Source organism: Tyto alba, unplaced genomic scaffold, assembly GCF_018691265.1.
Source record: "Tyto alba isolate M040663 unplaced genomic scaffold, T.alba_DEE_v4.0 Super-Scaffold_7, whole genome shotgun sequence".
NCBI lineage: Eukaryota > Metazoa > Chordata > Aves > Strigiformes > Tytonidae > Tyto > Tyto alba.
Genome location: NW_024881328.1, coordinates 25,404,779 through 25,422,678, shown reverse-complemented (window position 1 = coordinate 25,422,678; position 17,900 = coordinate 25,404,779). Strand labels below are relative to the sequence as shown.

General features: G+C 53.4%; 2 protein-coding genes across 2 annotated transcripts; both read right to left on the bottom strand.

Moving 5' to 3' along the window:
• Window positions 1-254: 254 nt before the first annotated feature.
• Window positions 255-11,931, bottom strand: HOXD3 (homeobox D3). Its single transcript, XM_042784302.1, has 4 exons — window positions 11,819-11,931; window positions 5,521-5,604; window positions 1,593-2,138; window positions 255-1,113 (listed from the first exon to the last, which is right to left on the bottom strand). The coding sequence occupies exons 3-4, from the start codon at window positions 2,086-2,088 to the stop codon at window positions 362-364; spliced, it is 1,248 nt and encodes a 415-aa protein (XP_042640236.1). The 5' UTR covers window positions 2,089-2,138; window positions 5,521-5,604; window positions 11,819-11,931; the 3' UTR covers window positions 255-361.
• A 4,368-nt stretch (window positions 11,932-16,299) lies between these two features.
• Window positions 16,300-17,581, bottom strand: HOXD4 (homeobox D4). Its single transcript, XM_009972438.3, has 2 exons — window positions 17,164-17,581; window positions 16,300-16,760 (listed from the first exon to the last, which is right to left on the bottom strand). Exons 1-2 carry the CDS (start codon window positions 17,570-17,572, stop codon window positions 16,456-16,458), a joined length of 714 nt encoding a protein of 237 aa, XP_009970740.2. The 5' UTR covers window positions 17,573-17,581; the 3' UTR covers window positions 16,300-16,455.
• Window positions 17,582-17,900: the final 319 nt, after the last annotated feature.

Sequence of the window (17,900 nt, the reverse complement as noted above, 5' to 3'; positions counted from 1 at the left end):
TAAATTAACTTCTCTGAAATAAGCTCACGCGCGGGCGAGTTCCCACCGCCCACGACTGGTCTAACACACCTCAGCATGACGCGCTGCTAACACTACGGCATCTCTAAGACTTACCTTCAAGTACATCATTACCAGCTTATCAGTCCCTCGGTTTGCAGTATATTGCACTGTCATGCTTTAACACAGCTCTAAGAGGAAGGCTCCTGCTCACGGACCTACTCGGGGCTGCAGAAGAAAAGAAGGGAGCTGCTAGGGGAGACAAATCCACTAACACTGTTGGCACTCGAGAGCAAAGTAACACTGTCCCGTCAGAAAAGTGAGGTAATGGAGAGGGGAGCGGGCCCCGCCGGCCGCCGCCCCGCTACAGATGCGTGAGCTTGGGCGCCTCCTGCATCCGTCCCTGAGAGGAGTGGTGAGAGGAGAGGTCCGTGTAGGTGGGGTGGGGGTCGCAAGGTCCGTGGTGGTGGCCGCCGGGGATCTGGGCGGCGCAGCTGTAGTCCACGCTGGCGGAGGAGGGGTGCTGCAGGTGCCCCAGGTTGAACATGGGGCCCGAGGCCGGCATCGAGTCCACGAAGTTCCCCCCCACGTAGACGGGGCTGCCCTGCAGGCTGGGGTTGGCGAAGCCGCCGCCGCCGCTCTGCATGGGGTGGGGGTCGTACTCCGCGCCCGCGTAGCGCTTCTGCTGCGGCAGGCAGCTGCTCAGCGGCGCCGTGTAGGCGGCCAGCCCGTACATGCTCTGCTGGGATTTGGCGAAGGAGGTGGGCGAGGGCGCGTCGTAGCTCAGGCTGTTAACGCTGGGGAGCTGGCTGGAGTAGCCGACGTGGTTTGGGCCGCTCAGGGGGGGGCTGCGGTCCGGGGACTGTCCGACGGGGGAGTGCATGATGCCTTTGGCTTTCTGGTCCTTTTTGTACTTCATCCGGCGGTTCTGGAACCAGATCTTGATCTGCCGCTCGGTCAGGTTCAGCAGGTTGGCCATCTCCACCCGGCGCGGCCGGCACAGGTAGCGGTTGAAGTGGAACTCCTTCTCCAGCTCCACCAGCTGCGCGCTGGTGTAGGCTGTGCGCACCCGCTTGGAGGCCGGCCCGGGGGGGCTCTTGTCCTCGCAGCTCTCTCCTGCGGGGAAGAGGCACAGAGAGCCGTTGGTCCCCCCCGAAAGCCCCCCCCCGGGGTCCCCCGGAGCCCCGCCGTCCTCTCCCACTCTGCCGCCGCCCGCGGAGGGGGCCCGGGGGCGACCTCCCACCCCTCCCTGCCCGGCATACACCCCACCCCACCCTCCGCAACTGCCTCCCCCCGGGGACACCCAGCGGCCCCTGTCCGGGCGCTGCCGGCACCCGTCGGGGCCGCGCCCGCCGCCGCGGGGCTGTCAGAGGGAGCGGGGCGGGAGCCCTCAGCCCGCCCCACCTGCAGCGCCCGGCAGGGCTGGGACCCCCGAGCGGAGGGCGGGGGCGATGGAGGGCGGGGGCGATGGATGGCAGCCGGAGGAGAAGGGGACGAGGCTGAGGGCCGGGGGGTGCAGCCCGAGAGGTGCAGCCCGAGGGCCTCATACCGGCTCCCCGGGTGGGCAGTGGGCCGGGGCGGGGGTGTCGGGCTACCTGAGGGGGCGCAGGTGCTTTTCTGCTTGGAGTTCTGCCGGGACTCCTTCATCCAGGGGAATATCTGCTTGCTGAGGGTGGCGGTGGCCGAGCCCGAGGAGTTGGGGCCCCCCTTGGCTTTTTTCGGAGGGGGCGCGCTGGGAGGGGGGTTGGGCGGGGAGGAGGGCGGCAGGGCCGGCGGCTGCTGCTCGCCGATGCCCGGGGGCTGGCTGCCCCCCGGCCCCCCCCCGGCCGTCCGCATACAGCTGCCGCTCAGCTCGCTGCCCTTGTGGGCCGGGGCGCGGCCCGGCACCGAGCCCTGCACGGAGCAGGCGGAGCTGGGGTACTCGCCGTCCAGGCCGGCCTGGCCGTAGGGCTGGTGGGCCGCGCCGTAGGGGTAGGCGTCGGCCTTGCTGTAGGTGTAGCCCCCGAAGAGCCCCGCGTTGTCGTAGTAGGCGGCTTTCTGCATCCTCCGCTCTGCGATCGCCGAGGCCCGCGGCCCCCGCTCAAATAACATTGACCGCCGCCCCGCGCCTCACGTCGTCGACCCGGGCCACTCGCAGCCACCTGGGGAGGGGGACAGCGGGGACACAAAACAGACCTTCAGTGGAGGGGGGGGGGGGTTTGGGAGGGTGAACCGGCTGGGAGCGGCCGGGCCGGCCCCGGCACCCCCCGCACCACGGCACCCCCAGCCTCGGCTGGGCCGGTGGGCCCGGGGGCAGCGGGGCAGGAGTGGGGGGGACCAGGGAGAGACCGGGGGACACCCAGGGAAGGACCGGGAGACATCAAGGAAGGAGCAGGGGACACCGGAGAAGGAGCAAGGAACACCAGAAAAGGAGCAGGGGACACCAGGGAAGGCGCAGGGTCACCAGGCAGGAGCCAGGGCACACAGGGAAAGATCAGGACACACTAGGGAAGGACCGGGGAACGGCAGGAGGCGAGGGTGCTGGGGGAAACGGGGACACATGGCGGGACTTCCTAGAGGCCACTTTTCAGGGCATTTGGGGGGATGTTTTCCTGCTTTGTTTTGTTTTTGGACCGTTCCCGCACGCGTTTGGCCGGATCGGCCCCCGCGGGTGCAGGCCGGGGCTCTCGGGGCGGTGTCCCCGGGCACCCAGCAGCCGCTTTGGGCTCCGGGCCCCCCGCGCCCCACGCCTGCCCGCCCGCCACGCGTGCGCACGGCCGCGCACGGCTGACATGATGGATTGAGCCCGGGCTGCGGCCGGGCAGGGGCAGAGAAATCCCGTCTCCTTTGTAAACCCGGCCTCCTTCTTCCCCCGGATTCCTCCGGAGTTAAAGTGTAACCGGCGCCATTCACTCCCTTCACTTTGCACTATAAAGGAAGTCGCAGGTCAGCTCCCCTATTTTAATTCTATGATGAATTAAAATCCCTCACCCAACGTTTCTCGTCCCTTTCATTTGTCCCCAGCAGAAAGAACCAGAGACATAGGAGATCATTTTTGGGGGTTTCTCTTCTTTACCAGCCTGCAAACCTATGACGCTGCACTCCCCGCTGCCCTGGCCCCCTGGTCAGGCTGGAAAACGCCCGGACAGCCCCGAGTCCCCTTAGGGCAGGCGTTTTGGGACAGAGTGCTCTTTGCTTTCCCCTTGCTGCTCCCGAAACTTCTCTGCACTTGTTTGCGAGACAGAAACGGTCACGCAATTTTGCTGTGCCTTTTTCATATTCCCTGTCCTTATTTTTCTTGTCGGATAGGGGTTTTCTCCGAAATTTTTAGTGATTTTGTAAATTAGCACATACTTCACCTGGCAATGTATGTCTGTAACTCAATGTATCTTGAGAGTTAATTGTATTTCTTCAGGGTTTAAGCCTATTAGCATACCAGAGAAGAGTAGCTAGAAATTTCTGAGTAGTGTCCGGTCATTCTCGTTCTCTAGCCTGTACTTGAGCTGTACTACCAGAGCACTGCTCTTTCTCCTGCAGAAGTTGGTACCGCCAAGTACTGCTGATCTGTTCTCTAAAATTCACCGGGAAACACGTCTGCATAACTCAGAATAACCTCATCAAGCTGCGATCCACGGCCGCTCATGGCGGTTTATCCCTTGTCACAAACCACCAGGGTCCTTTTCTTCCCTGAACAAAAGCTTGGAAATATTTGCGAAGCTGATGGAAATGGGGAAAGAGCTATTTTCCTCTTCTGGAAAATCTTAGAGAAAAAATGTCTATGGAAATAGATGGTGGCGATTCAGACGAGTTTTTATATGCTGTGATAATCTTGACAAGTCTTGAAAGTATTTTTGTGCAAAATAACTCTGTCGCTCGTTTTTCCACTCCTATCATCTACATTTTCAGGAACTGAGGACTTTTGTTAGCACAACATCGCCTTAAGCGTAGGCTTTTATGTGCCTCGTAAAATATAGTTCCCAAAAGAATACGCAGAATCTTAAGAAAGAATATTGCTGTTAAGCTGTTAAAGGCCTTATTTCTTTTCTGAAATACCAACTGCTTGTGAACTCTGCTTGAACCTAAAAAGGAGGCTATGGGCCATAAATCAAATGGACAATGCTCAACTGTTTGGTGGCTCATCTTTAGATCTTAAAAAGAGAGAGAGGAAGAGAAAGAGGGAGACCTTTCCAGGGTTTGATTTTCCACTAGTGCAAGGCCCGGGGTGATGTTTTTATAGGTAACACCAAAGCAGGGGCTCAACACTTGGTGGTTTGGCCAGAAACAGCCTCCAGGGGAAAAAAAAAAGAAAAAAAAAAAAAAAAAAAAAAAAAAAGTGACATCCAAATGGTGAGTCCGAGCCGTGGGAGGTGGGCTCGGAGGCACCGAGGGTAGGAAACCGCAAAGTATCCATGTCTGTGTTTCAGATTTCCCTTCCTCCTCTCCAGAAAGGTTAACCTCATCTGAACTGTTAGGCGTTGCACACGATAATGGGGCTTTTTGTCCCGCCGCTGGTTCCAACGCTTTTGGAGGTTACCGAACTTCTCATGGCTCTATCTGGGGAGCAGCCAGGAGCCCACGCATCCACCCGCACGTGTGCGCGGAGCACGGCCGGCCCACGCTGACACCGGCCCGGCACTGCCAGTTGCTTTCCCCTCGACAGTTTCATATTAAGCAGTTCTCTACTAAAACTTCCACTACACTTAATTCTGCTTAGGATCAATATCTAATATGATACCGAATAAATAAGAGGCGGTGAGAGCGGCCAGCGGAGCGGTTATTAAAGCAGCCGGAGCTCTCAGGGTGCATATCAATGCACCTGTCACTGCGGTTTGTAACAAAATTTATGACTGCTAGCGCCGTGGCAGTAAACGCTCCGGCCAGGAATGAAAAGGAAAACACTTCCCAAGCCCCGGCACTTTCAGAAGTGCAAAGCAGCCGGCGCGTAGGAGGGAGCCCGGGGAAAGCATCCCCCGCTCGGCACGTTTCCCGGCCGCCGGCCCGGGGCAGCCCCGTATATAAGGAAAGCGCCGGAGTCGCCGCCGGACCCGGCCGCCGCGCCGGGCCGCGGGCAAGGCAGCCGGGCGAGGGGGAGCCCCGGCCCGGGGACCCCCGAACCTGGGGAGCCTCGGGCCCGAGCGGGCGCCCGCCGCCGGGGCTGCGCCTGAGCCGGGGGCGGGGGGGGGGGGTTGTCTCTCGCATTCGGGGGGTGCTGAGAGCACTGGGGAGCGCCGGGGGGCCCGCGGACCGGGGAGCGGCGGGGGAGGGTGGAGTTGGCTTCGGCACGGAGCGGTGGCCGCCGTGGGGCGTCTTCAGCCGGCTACGGAGCCCCCCGCCCCGGGGAACCCCCCGCTGTCCCCGGCTAGGTGCAGGGCTCGGCTGCTTTCATCGGGGCTTTCTGCGGCCTGTTATTTATTTGGCGTGGGGGGCGGCGGGGCGCCCCGCGTGTCCGCGGCGCCGGGCTGAGCCGAGCTGCACTCCCTGCCAGGGGCCTGTCGCGCTGGGGGAAGCGAGAGATGGATGGGAAAGGAAATTTAGAGAACTCACCACACTTATGTTTTTTCTTGATTTTTGACTTTAACTGTGTGGGTAGGATCTTCAGATTCCTTTGGATAATCCGTGGGCACGGACCTGCAACAGAAGTGAGAACTCTCAGTGGAAACTGCTTTGCTTTGGACTTTCTTCCTTAGGACTTTGTTAATAAATGCAGCTCTCGTCCGCAGCCCCTCACCGTGTCTCTCTGTCCGCGTCAGATCTTTTACCAGACAAAGGGCAGATGCTTCTCTCCGTTTATTAATAGTACTTTGAGAGAGGCGGGGAGCAAACAAACGAGCGAAATACCCCGGCTGCGGGTCGGGCCCGGGCAGGCCGGCCTGCGGCAGCCGCTCCGCCGGGCCCGGCGCACCGGCCGCGGCCGCGGAGCCGCGCTCGCCTCCCTGAGCGCCCAGCCCGGGCCGAGGCGCGGAGAGGCGGCTGCGGGGGGACGGGAGCGCCGTTGCGGCGGAGCTGCGGTCACCCCCGTCGGTCACAGCCCCCACACCCGCCGGCCCCACTCACGGCCCGCGGAGCGCCCTGCGGGAACGGAACCAGTGCGGGTCTCTCTTCCTTCCTTCCCCCCCTGCCCCCGGTTACAACAGAGAGAAAGATAAGCGAAGAAACCCCAGCGCTGAAAATGCGCCGCAAATATTTGCGGCTGGAAACGAGCATTTTGCATTTAGCTGTGTAACATGTCGACTCAGGACTTTAAGAACTTAAGAGTGCCAGAATATCCCCCACAAAGAAGCCCAGGTCATTATAAAGAGGATATCTAGCCACCATAAGCCTTTGAAATGACCTTTGGCTCGTACAGCAATAACTCACCACTTAATGAACAACCAACGGAAGCGCCTCCAATAGCTCACAACACAACAGACCTTACAACTTTCCACCAAGTCTTCTCTCTCCCTACCCAAACCCGGTAGGATGCAACATTCCCCCTCCAAATCGCCTTAATTTATGCTGGCAAACTGGAGTTAGGGAAGTGGAGCTTCATGATTACACATGATGCTCGCTCAGGTTCTTGGCCCGGGCCTGTCCCGGTAACGTCTTATATAATATATTCATGTGGGCGTACGTCAACTTTAAGTGCTTTGTTTTTTTTAAAGAGAGTTCATTAGAAATAGCACTTTACAGGGTATATGAAGGCAGCGTAAATTGGGTTGCACCTTAGCCCCTGAGTGGAGAGATCATAATATTGCAAACCGAGTCATTGTTTCCCGCTGTTGATTAACACGGTAAGTTATCATTTCGTGCCTAATTAATTATCGACTTCTCATCCCTTTCTGAAGCAGCTCCTCAGCCTCCCAAGCGGTAGCCTTCTTGCTCTAGACATGCTTTACTTGGAGAGAGCTTGGCCAAATACCGAGATTTCCATGGCCACAGAAATAGCCCCCAAAGTTTGTTCTGCAGAGAGGGGAGTCCGGGCACGCTGGGGCTGTGCTCTGCTCCCAGCGCCGCTCCTGCAGAGCCGACGCCGGAGAAGTTGCCAGAGCTAAACCTAGGGAAATCTTTAGAACTATTCAGGCGTGGGGCCAATATAGGTATTATTGAAATTTTAGGTGAAGTTATAAGTGAGTGCTTCCATCGAGCCAAATGAAATGCTGCTTGCAGTAATTGGATTCAGCTGACTAACTTGGCAGGCCAGCAGCTTGGAGGCATACAGCTAAGAAAAATGTTCACTGCTTTTAACTTCTGATCGAGCAGAGAAACACGCAACGGAAGGACAGAAACCCACCGCAACTTTCTTCCCTTCCCCTCGCCTCCCTGTTCTGTTCCCCGCGGGGCAGCTCGGCCCCCACGGGGGACTCGCCCGGGTGACTGGGGGCGGGCAGGGTCCGGCGCAGCCTTACACCCACTCCTGCTCGCCCGCACAAAGGTGGGCTGTGCTCGGGGGCTCTCCAACAACCACCAACGAGAGTTCACCCGGGTTCTAGGCAGGCCACAAGTCAGGGGAAACAGGCACTCCTGGGGGAGCCGGGCTGGTTGCAACAGCCCAGGAGGGAGCTGAGCTGCAAATGTATGTGGGGAGGCTGTGTGGCCGCTTCCAGCCCCCCAGTCTGCCCCGAGAGGCACCGGTCCCCCCCAGGCACATTCCCACCGCCTTATTGATCAAACCGCACAAATGCAGGGCAAAAAACTTCTCGGTAGATAAATATCAAGCCGTGCTTCACACAGCGTGTGTAACTCGAAGGCATGAACACACCGGTAATATCAGCACTAAAATAACTGGGGGAGGAAAACAACAGCCATTGAGGAGCACGAATGCACGACGAGGGGGAAAGGTTCGGGCAGGCACTTGGCAGGAATATTTAAGAGACCCTGTGTAGGGGCTACATTACCGATGAGCCCATTTTAAATCGCCCTTTACAGATCAACACGGCTACCCCCTGCCCGGCTATCCACGGCAACGCATTAACGTGATGCTCAATCTTACTTCGGCAATGGGAGCATCTAGCAAAGTTGTCTCTCCCTCGTTTCTTTGCTTATTTGTAATTCCCTTCCTGAAACCACCGAAAATTGGGAAAAGGATAGGGATAAACCTCTTCCCCTAGCCTTTGGGAAGGAGTCCACGTTTTATTTAAAGAGCATAAGCAAAAGAAGATACGGCTTAAAACGTTCAAGGAGGTGGAGACCACTCCATGCATTTGCAGCCGTTACGGGCAGAGATTGCAAACAAATTCCAGACAGTCTCTGAGTAAAGGCGATAATGCAGCCCCTGTGGTTAAAGGTCCCATTTTGTCATGCAGTTGCTTACCTGTGCATCAATTTATCATAAACCTGGGCTCCTCACTTTTCAGGATCTGCGCTTGCAGTTCTTAGAATATATCCTTCACCCTTTGTCTGCAGACAATACTCTCCTAAACCTGATCTTGCGGTTTTACTGACATTTCCATACACCAGAATTCCCGATAGAACGAAAACAGGCTCAGGCTCAACTACCAATAAAAGAGAGCGAGTGGAAATCGGAATTTGTTGGGCTTTAAAAAAAAAAAAAAAAAAAAAAAATCAACACCACACAACCCTTTAGCCATCAGCCTCCTGGAACCAAAGGCAGCAATTGGCCGGCTCGTGTTTTGTTTTGGTTTTAAATCGTGCGACCATTGATGAATTTTGGGGGCGAGCAGGAGAAACCCCTTTATAATCAGAAATATAGGCACTGCCTTAAAATACAGGCATAGGGGCCCACGTGACCGCAGGAGCCGCTCGCCGGGGCCGCGGCTGCCGCGCTCCCCGCGCCCCCGCGCAGCCCCGCGGGGCGGGCCGCCCCCCGCGCCCCGCGCCCCGGCCCGCCCGCGCGGCCGGGCCCCGCTCTCCTCCCGCAGAGCTCCGCACCGCACCGCACCGCTCCGCACCGCTGCGCGGCGGCCGGCGGCGGCGGCGCCCGCACTTACGCGCCCCGCGGGGCCGGCGGAGCCGGCGGAAAGGTGATTCCGCGGGGTGATCCCAGGGAGCAGAAATTCCCGGCGGAGAAAGAGGAGGTATTGGGGACCGGCTGGAGCCCAGAGCCTGCGCCGGGGGCAGCTCCGCAGCGGCGCTGCACCGGCGGAAAGGCGCTGGGGCTCACTGGCGTGCGCGAATTTTTGTTTTCTCCTTCTCCGTACCGGGAAGATGCGGGGCAGCGGGGACTACCCCTGTCTGGAGGCTAAAGAAACGTTGGGGGAAAAAAAAAAAAAAACAAACACAAAAAAACCCAAAAACAAAAACAAAAAAAAAACCCACCACAACTCATGACATTTGTGCGTGTGTGTGTCTGCCCTGAGCTTGCCTCCCCTCTCTGTGTATGAAGAGACATAGAGCAAACCCGGTGTATATCCGTCATGTGTGCCCACAAAGCTCCCCAACAATCCCAGTACGGCAGGGGGAAAAAAATATATATATTACCTCCTCTGATTTTTCTAACATATCTGTAGCTATAAATACACCACACCTAATCTAACATCTGCTATGATTTCATTACCATCCAAAGCATGGGGATGTGACAGTAACATATTACCTTACAATACTAACCATAAGTGCATTGTAACATTTATCTAAATTACATTGCTTTTCCTGACTTTGCAAACCAGTTATAAAAAGATTGGAGTCCAGTGATGGAAACATAAGTTCAATGTAAATTATTGTGTACGGCTTTGGATTTATAATCCTATATTTCTTCGGAATGATGCACTTAAATCTCGCCTCAAGTAAGAGGTAATGGTTCTTTATATCCTTTTCCGCCAGCCATATATTTCGGCGTCTGGGTAGTTTTGCAGAGCCCCCCGCGCTCGCGTGTCTGTGTGTACATACAGCAACCCCTACACGCACAGCGTGTTCTGCATACTTGTGTACGTATACACAAAGCCGAATATAATTCTGGCCGATGTTTAGACATTTTGGATGACGGAGAGGTCTTTCACTTCCTGCACAAAAGTGCGAGGGAAAAGCTGAGCACCGGTCGAGCAAAGAGCACGAAGAGGATTCAGAAGAAAATGCCTTTTTGGAGAGCAGTTCGAAACCCCCTGGAAAAAGCCCCACAGCCCTCGGGCGTCTTTTCAGAGTCTAGGGCTAAGGAAAAAAAAAAAAAAAAAAAAAAAAAACCAAAAACCAAGAGGCGAAATTTAATGTGAAAATGGAGGACGGGTGAAAGAAAGGAGCGCCTTCGCCACCGCCACCAGAATTAAGACATAGTAAAGGGGACTGAAAAAGTATTAAGGAAATGTTAATCCTTTGGCTGGTGGGACTCCAGCTTTGTGCGAATTTGTCTCCAGTAAAGGATCTAAGACTTCTTCAATCGGAGCATATGTTCATAGAGCAATAAAACAGAAAGATTTACAGTCTCCGCCCGCCCCCCAGCAGCCTCGCACCCTTTCAGGAATTACTTATGATGATTTATAACAACAACTCCGGCAATTGTCAAACTGATAAAATAGCCCGGGCTATATGCGGGAATAAACGCTCTTATGAAAGGGCTGCGATTTATGTTCGGGTCCATTTTACTGCGTGTCTTGGTGGAGTTTGGTTTCTTTCCCGGACCAACAGGATAATATAAAACTTCATTGATAAAAATGTAGGAGTTCTCATGAAGTAGCAAATCTGTTCCTTAGTCACTACCAAAGCACATAAACATTTGTCATCTTTGAATAATTGAATTAATGTGTTATTGTTTGAATGTATAATTCATAACATAGGAAACTTTGTCTCTGTCCTGCCACCAAAACGGAAGCAATAAAAAGCTACAATCTAGAGGTTTTTAGAAATTACTCCAGCAAGGGATAATAAAGAATATCCTGTTTGCATAAAGTATTTCCAGCTGACTTTGGGATTTCACAGAGAAATCTCAACCTCCTTGTCCATATTCTGTGGAGCTTATAGAGAGTGGCTTTGTATAAAAATACAAAACCGATTTCCCCCTAGTCCGGGCTATTGATCGGAGACTTGAAAGCCGGCGTGCCCGCTCCGGGGGCTGGATGTGCCCGGTTCCTCCGCAGCACCGCTCCGGGCGGCCAGGCTCGGGCGGAGGCGGCCGGGGAGCGGGCAGGAGCGGGCAGGAGCGGGGGGCTGGAGCGGGCAGGAGCGGGGGGCTGGAGCGGGGGGCAGGAGCGGGCAGGAGCGGGGGACTGGAGCGGGCAGAAGCTGGGGGCAGGAGAGGGCAGGAGCGGGGGGCTGGAGCGGGGGGCTGGAGCGGGCAGGAGCGGGGGGCTGGAGCGGGGGGCTGGAGCGGGCAGGAGCGGGGGGCTGGAGCGGGCAGGGCGGCCGGGGCCGGAGCGGGGGGCCGGGGCAGGGCGGCCGGGGAGCGGGGCGGGGGGCCGGGGCGGGAGCGGGCAGGGCGGCCGGGGCCGGGGAGCGGGGCGGGGGGCCGGGGCCGGGGCCGGCCGGCCTTTGTGCGGGCGGCGGGGGGAAGGCGCGCTCGGCGCTAGCTGCGGCCCCGCTGTCAAGACTCACGGCAAAATTTACGACCTCGCTTGCAAAGCAGCTGAGGGCCTTTCCCCGCCGGTGGGACCGGGCAGCGGCTGCCCTGACAGGCGCATTGTTCCTGCCGCTCCGCGCCTCCCCGCGCAAGCGGCCGCGGCCAGCGCCGCCACTCCGGGAGGCGGTCGGTCAGCCTGCCTCCTCCGCGGCGCTCCGCGGCGCTCCGCGCTCGCCCTCTTCCCCCCGCTCCCTGGGCAGCAAAGGTCACCTCTTGCGCCCGGTCCGGTTCCCGGCCGCTGCCGAGCTGGAAATCAGGAAGCAGCGTGCCCTATTTGTCAAGCGTTTGACAGCTGAGTTCATTAAGCCTTAAATAAGAAGGAATAAAAGTAAAAAAAAAAAAAAACAAACGTTTACGTACCGGGCGTCTCTTTTTCGGCAGCTACCAAAGAGCTAGGTGTGCAGAGAGAGAGACTGCACCCTTTGTATATTATATTCTTGGGATCTCTTCAGTTTTCAAGTCTGATAGAGTCCTTTGCTTGGCAGATTAATGACGACTCCGTGTTTCTTAAGGGACGTGCTGAATTAATTATTTCGCAAATCACGTGGTCAGGACTTGTAGAAATCTATTCTTATCATCTTCCTTGCACTTTGAAATTCTGCCTGTTATGACTGTTCCTAGCAAGATTATTTTGGTCTCTAGGCTGGGGGGGGGGGGGGGGGGGGGGAGGGAAGGGGAAAAAAAAAAAAAAAAAAAAGGAAAAAGAATCAGGGGAAAGGGCTAACAAACATGGCCGTTGGAAGCGGTGTGGCTCTGCACTGAGAGGTCCCTATTTACTGTACTGTACAGTGAGTGGGGTTTGCTATTGACTCTGCCTTTCCTCTTCATTCTTACCTTAACGACTAGTGGTGATATAATATACAGAACTGTATTGATGTATCTGGAGTAACAGGAGGAGCCATTAAACAGAAGAGAGAGAAAGTATAATCACAAAATGTGCCTCGACATTTAAACTTAGCGAGTGTGTGCTTAGAAAGGCACCCGCACCCTTCCCTCCGCGCAGCCCGGGCAGGGAGGGCACATGCCTGGCCCTGGGCACCGGCCGCCTGCCCGGGCCGAGCAAGGGACTGGCTCGAGGGGGGGCCATGCCTTGACCCCGCTCCAGGACAGGACAAGTCCTCAGTGACAAACACTTATGAAAAAAATAGCCCAACCGACTTCTCCTGGCCAGAGGTATGTGTTACTGTCTGAGGTGCTTATGCAGGGGGGAAAAAAAACCTGATGTTTGCCTTAGGCGCAGAGAAAGTTTAAACTTTCCAAGTTTGTGTTTTCTTGTGATCTTTCATTTGTATCGGCTGAAAAAGTGAAGCTTACTGCTCTGGAAAAGCTACCCACTGCATTCCAATTTCAAATTTCCATTTCTTTTTTGAACTGATTCCTTCCAGGACTCACCTAAAAGGCACACATCTGTACGGGGATCGAGGTGATTTCAGGTGTGGTTCCTTGCCTCCTACCACACACGCATAAATCCGGGAGTCATTCTAGGAGGGCTTGTTAAATGCAAAGCAGTAGCAAATGGATGACAGGCACTTTTAACTGCAGCCTAAATGTAAATACAGACTCCAGCTTAGCCTAGAGTCACACCATTATGGCTGGGGCGATCAGCAAACCTGTTCAAAGGGACATTTGGAAGGATGCTATGCAGAGTCACTCATCTTTTAACACTGTAATGATGGGAGGGACCAGCATTTTCACAGAAGAGAGACCCACCTTGTAAAGACTGTTTGTTCAAGGTACAAACCAGAATCTATTTCTCTACACCTTTTATTATTTCAAATGTATATGGAGGGCTTACATCAAAACTACAGGCAACAATTAGTATAAATAACGCTTTAATCAATGGCAGCAAAACATTGGCAAAGTCTATAAAAAGCATCACACTTCAATGGAGACGAGAGTATTGCTGGACAATGCGACCGTTTAACAAAGGCTCCAATGCACAACGTTTCACCCATGATAAACAAAAATAACCAGCTTCCCTTCCTACACAAAATAACTCTGGATGAGGGTTAAAAACCAGTTAAAAAACCTCCCCAATTTCGTTTTCCACGGGAGATAATGACCAGTGAGTGCTCCTGGTCGTTATTACAGACATTCCTGACCCTTCAGAGCTTTGGCAGCTGGAAACTATTTCTCTTGGTACTTTCTGCCTCCAGTTCACGTATTCTCCCAGTTTACAGCGCAATTACAACTATGTAAACTTACAGTGCCCCAGCCTCGCTCAAAGGGGACTTGCAAACAGGGTTGTAAGAGCTGTGCCTGCTGAACCCAACACTCGTCCTGGAGTTATTAACATTTCAAAAGACAATGAGACAAATTCTGCTCGCAGCTACATCCCTGTTTGACTTCGGTGGGCGGGGGAAGAAAAGCTGGGAGCAGAATTTGGACCTTTAACTTCAGGAGCCATCTCGGTGGATAAGAAGCACAAAGTAAGGATTTGCCTATCCAAGGCCATTATTTTCCAGAACTGTACCACAGATGCCAAAGTTGGTTGCTCTCTAATAACACTTTTGCCCTGCTCGAAGCCAACTTATCACAGACTTTAAGTAAACAGCGGGGGTCCAGGAGGGGGGATTTTCAAGAAGAGCAGACAGAGAGGTTTTTCTGGTTTTGTTTTGTTTTCCTTTTTTTCCATCCTTTCCTCTTTTTTCTTTCCCTAGACTCGTATGAAGAGCAAAGGGAGGGCTTTGGACAACTCTGGAGACGAAAGGCCGCTACCGCAGGAAGCGGGTGTAACAAAACTTGCAAACTTGTCTCAGGCATTCCCTCCTCAAGCGCTGCTGCTAGCTGCTCTCCATGCCAGAGAAAGGGAAGGGTAGTTTGGGTCCAAAAGGTTAAGGGTTTAGAGGTCACTCTTCCCGGCTGAAATACAACTAATCGAATAGAAAATTTGTCCTCTGGGTGAACCTGTTCCTGCAATTTAGCCGAACTTCAGTAAAATACCTTTTCAGCTTCTCAACGTGAAGGCGTCAGAAAAAAGACGTCTTTACTATGTATGAACTCGGCGCTTTTTGTCATAGAAACAATGATGCGAATAATGCGGGAATATCCATCTTTAATATCACGACGTGGAGATATTCAAGTATTGCCATGTGCAAGTCTGAGAACTGGGCTAACCCTAAGGAAGAACAAAGAGTTTTCTCCAGGCTCTAAAACAAAAGACCAAGTCCTAAAGACACTTTGCGGACTTCTAGGGATGAGAAAAGGGCAGAAATTAACCGCTGGCCACACTTAATGCTGCCGAATACACTCCTGTTGAAAAGCTCGCCTTTCATTTTCGAATTCATTCAAGCCCATTTTGGCCAGTGTTTTCCCGAGCGAGCCCAGAAAGCAGCGAGTCCTTGGTGGGAAGCACCCAGCCTGGAGATGGGCACATTAACTCACCCCCTGCTCTCCCCACCTCCCTTCAGCGTTTGCTCCGGGTTTCCTTCTTTGCCCCTTTTCTCTTTAATAAAGGCATCACCTCGTTACAATTTCGATGATATGCCCCCTCTCCCAGGCTGCCCTGAGGGTACAGGAGATAAGGGCTGAGCTTTAAAATCGCCTGAGCGGAGGTGGAAGTGGCTGAGGGAGCTGGTTTGGCTAGGTTTGGTAGTTACAGCGCACTAAAACTTTGGCACGATTCAGCCAGCAGCCAGGGACAAATCCGTGGGTATTAGACCAGCTCTGCTCTCATCCAAGCCTTTCCCCTTTCCGTGAAAGCAACTTGCTGAGATTTCCAGCCATTGTAGCCATGTGTCGTGGTTTGCTTAAAAACAGTCACTGTTCTTCAAAAAACCTCGAAGCCAATAGACCAAAATAACCCCAAAACAAAACAAAGCAACAACCCACATAGCCCCTCTTTCTCCTGGGCAGAAAAGAAATTTAAAATCTGGTTGAAAGAATGCATTCAGCTTTCATCTTTCAGTGGCTCAGGTTATATCAGAAATCACATTAATTTTTCACTCTGGGGTTTTCTTTTTATTTTTTTGTTGTGGGGGTTGGGGTTTTGTGGTCTTCCCCCCCCTTTTTTTTTTTTCTTCTCCGTTTTTAAATGATGTATCGATGATTTAAAGCACAGCGCTGAGCAGAGCGGACTTTGGAAACTGATTTCAAGCCTGTTAGCCCTGGATGGTACACGGTAAGGAGCAGGGACGCTTTTCCTATTCACAAAGATGGAAATTCAAAAAAAGGGAGAAGAAAGTTGTGTACGTTCAAGACAAGTAAACATTATACATGTGTTCATGAGACTGGGAAGGAGAAATACTGTATTTCAGCTCCCCTTCCCCGTTTTTGGTTTGACTATTTTTCTTTTTATCTTCACTCCTCTACATAACAAATAAATAAATATGCTAACACTATCAGTACATAAAATAACCCGTTTTCACTTAATTCCTATGCACACCTTCTGAGACGTTATGGAAATGAGCAAGTATTTTCATTACACCAAGAAAGGTAAAGCAGCACAAAAAGTTCACAATTACTAGTCTTTATGTTAAAATAAAAGACTATGCCATAAATTTCCTGTCCTCAACTTGGCCAAATGCATCCTCCCGAAATTACATGGGATAAAAAGACAATTAAAGTACAAATCTCAGAATAAAGCATCAAAGCTTCACTTTCGAATTCAAAACTGAAACACAGGACAGTTTCATTTTCAATGATTTATTACTTTTTATGGACAGAAGGTCTCGTTTAATATTTTCCCAATTCCCACTGCCTGCATCATGATGTTTCTTTTCTTTCTTTCTTTCTTTCTTTCTTTCTTTCTTTCTTTCTTTCCCCCCCCCCTTTTTTTTTTTGTTCCTTTTTTTTTTTTTTTTTTAGGTTGTGCTAGCAGAGGCAAATAAAATAAAGTCCAAAGTAGCGTCATTTTGTCTCCTTTGTACAACAGTACCTTAAAGAAAGATGACAGTTTCTCGAGTCCTTAGCTGCTACATGCAGGTTCTGCTTGGGCAGTGTCAGTTATGTACAGTACTGGTCAGAAGCAAAGGATGAAATGGAAAATTTCACCTCTTCTACAAAGTTGTCAAGTCAGTCTGGTGGTCCTTGGAACCAGTCTGTAAATGGGGGTTTGAACCAGAGGAAGAAGACCTGCCCTTCGTGTTGGGCAGTTTGTGATCTTTTTTCCACTTCATTCTTCTGTTCTGAAACCAGATCTTGATCTGGCGCTCAGAGAGACACAAAGTGTGGGCTATCTCGATACGGCGGCGCCTGGTCAGGTACCTGTTAAAATGAAATTCTTTTTCCAGTTCTAGGACTTGCTGTCTGGTGTAAGCTGTGCGGGAGCGTTTAGGTTCCCCTCCGTTGTAATTGGGATTCACTGGGAAAAAAATACGGAGAACTTTACAAAGCTAATCTTGACTTGCCGGTTCGACTTTACAAAAGAAAACCCTACGAGCTGCGAGCATGTGGCCAGGCTGGATTCGTCCCAGTTGCTTACAATGGACGGGCTGCTCTCCCCCTCACTTAAGGCAGGCACTACAGGCACACGCAGCTAGGTAGGCTGGGAGCCTCTAGCAGGCTCCTAAAATGGAGTTTTCTCCTGCACGGCAAAGCCCCGCATAGCCAACGGCCTCTTTCCTCAGCAATAAAAATTTATGACGAGTGTAATTGGCTACCTCGGCTTAAAAAGCTCGTCCACAAGTCTGGCAGGGACTCGAGCGAGCGTCGCTGAGGCCGATCGGAAGCAGGGTAGAAGAGCAAAGTAAGAAGAGGATCCTTACCCGAGTTAACATGGACTTTCTTCATCCAGGGATAAACTACTGCTGGCTGCTTAACTGCTGACCCATTTGGGGGTTTGAGGGCCGGCTGCTGGCTGCAGGCTCGCGAGTTGGACATTGGAGGCGGTGGACAATGCTCTGCTTGGCCGGGGAAGTGGCTCGCTGGGCCGGATTGCTCCTGTCCATGACCCCGCGGCTGCACGGCAGAGCCTTGGGCATTGCTACAGCTAAAGGGCTGCTCGCTGTAGTTTGACCGTGGGTAGAGTCCCTGGTGCTGGAAATCAGAGCCCTGTGAGGCACTGTAGTACTCGGCCCCCTGCTCGCCTAGGTAGCTATTCTGCAAATATTCCTCACAAGGAGGAAATTTGGGATCCACATACTTAGAGTTCACCATATACGAACTCATGGCCATTAATTTCTGAAGGTAGAAAATACTAATTTTTCTCGTGTTGTCTTTTTTTCCCCTGCCATAGAGCCCTCCTACTTGCTGTCAACTGAATAAAGTTAGGCGGGCATGTGACCGGCCTGGCCAATGGGGAGCCGGGAGCCGATCACCGGATTTCTCCGCAGCTCAGCATTTCCACCAATTTCACTCAATAATATCCCCGTAACCGAGTGACCCCCCTCTCCGGCGGGTCGCACCCCCCAAACCAGGTACCGGAGGTGTAGGGGTACTCCTCAGGCAGCGGCCGCCCCCCCAGCCCACAGGTAGGGCCAGCCTTTTGTCTGAGCTGGCTCCC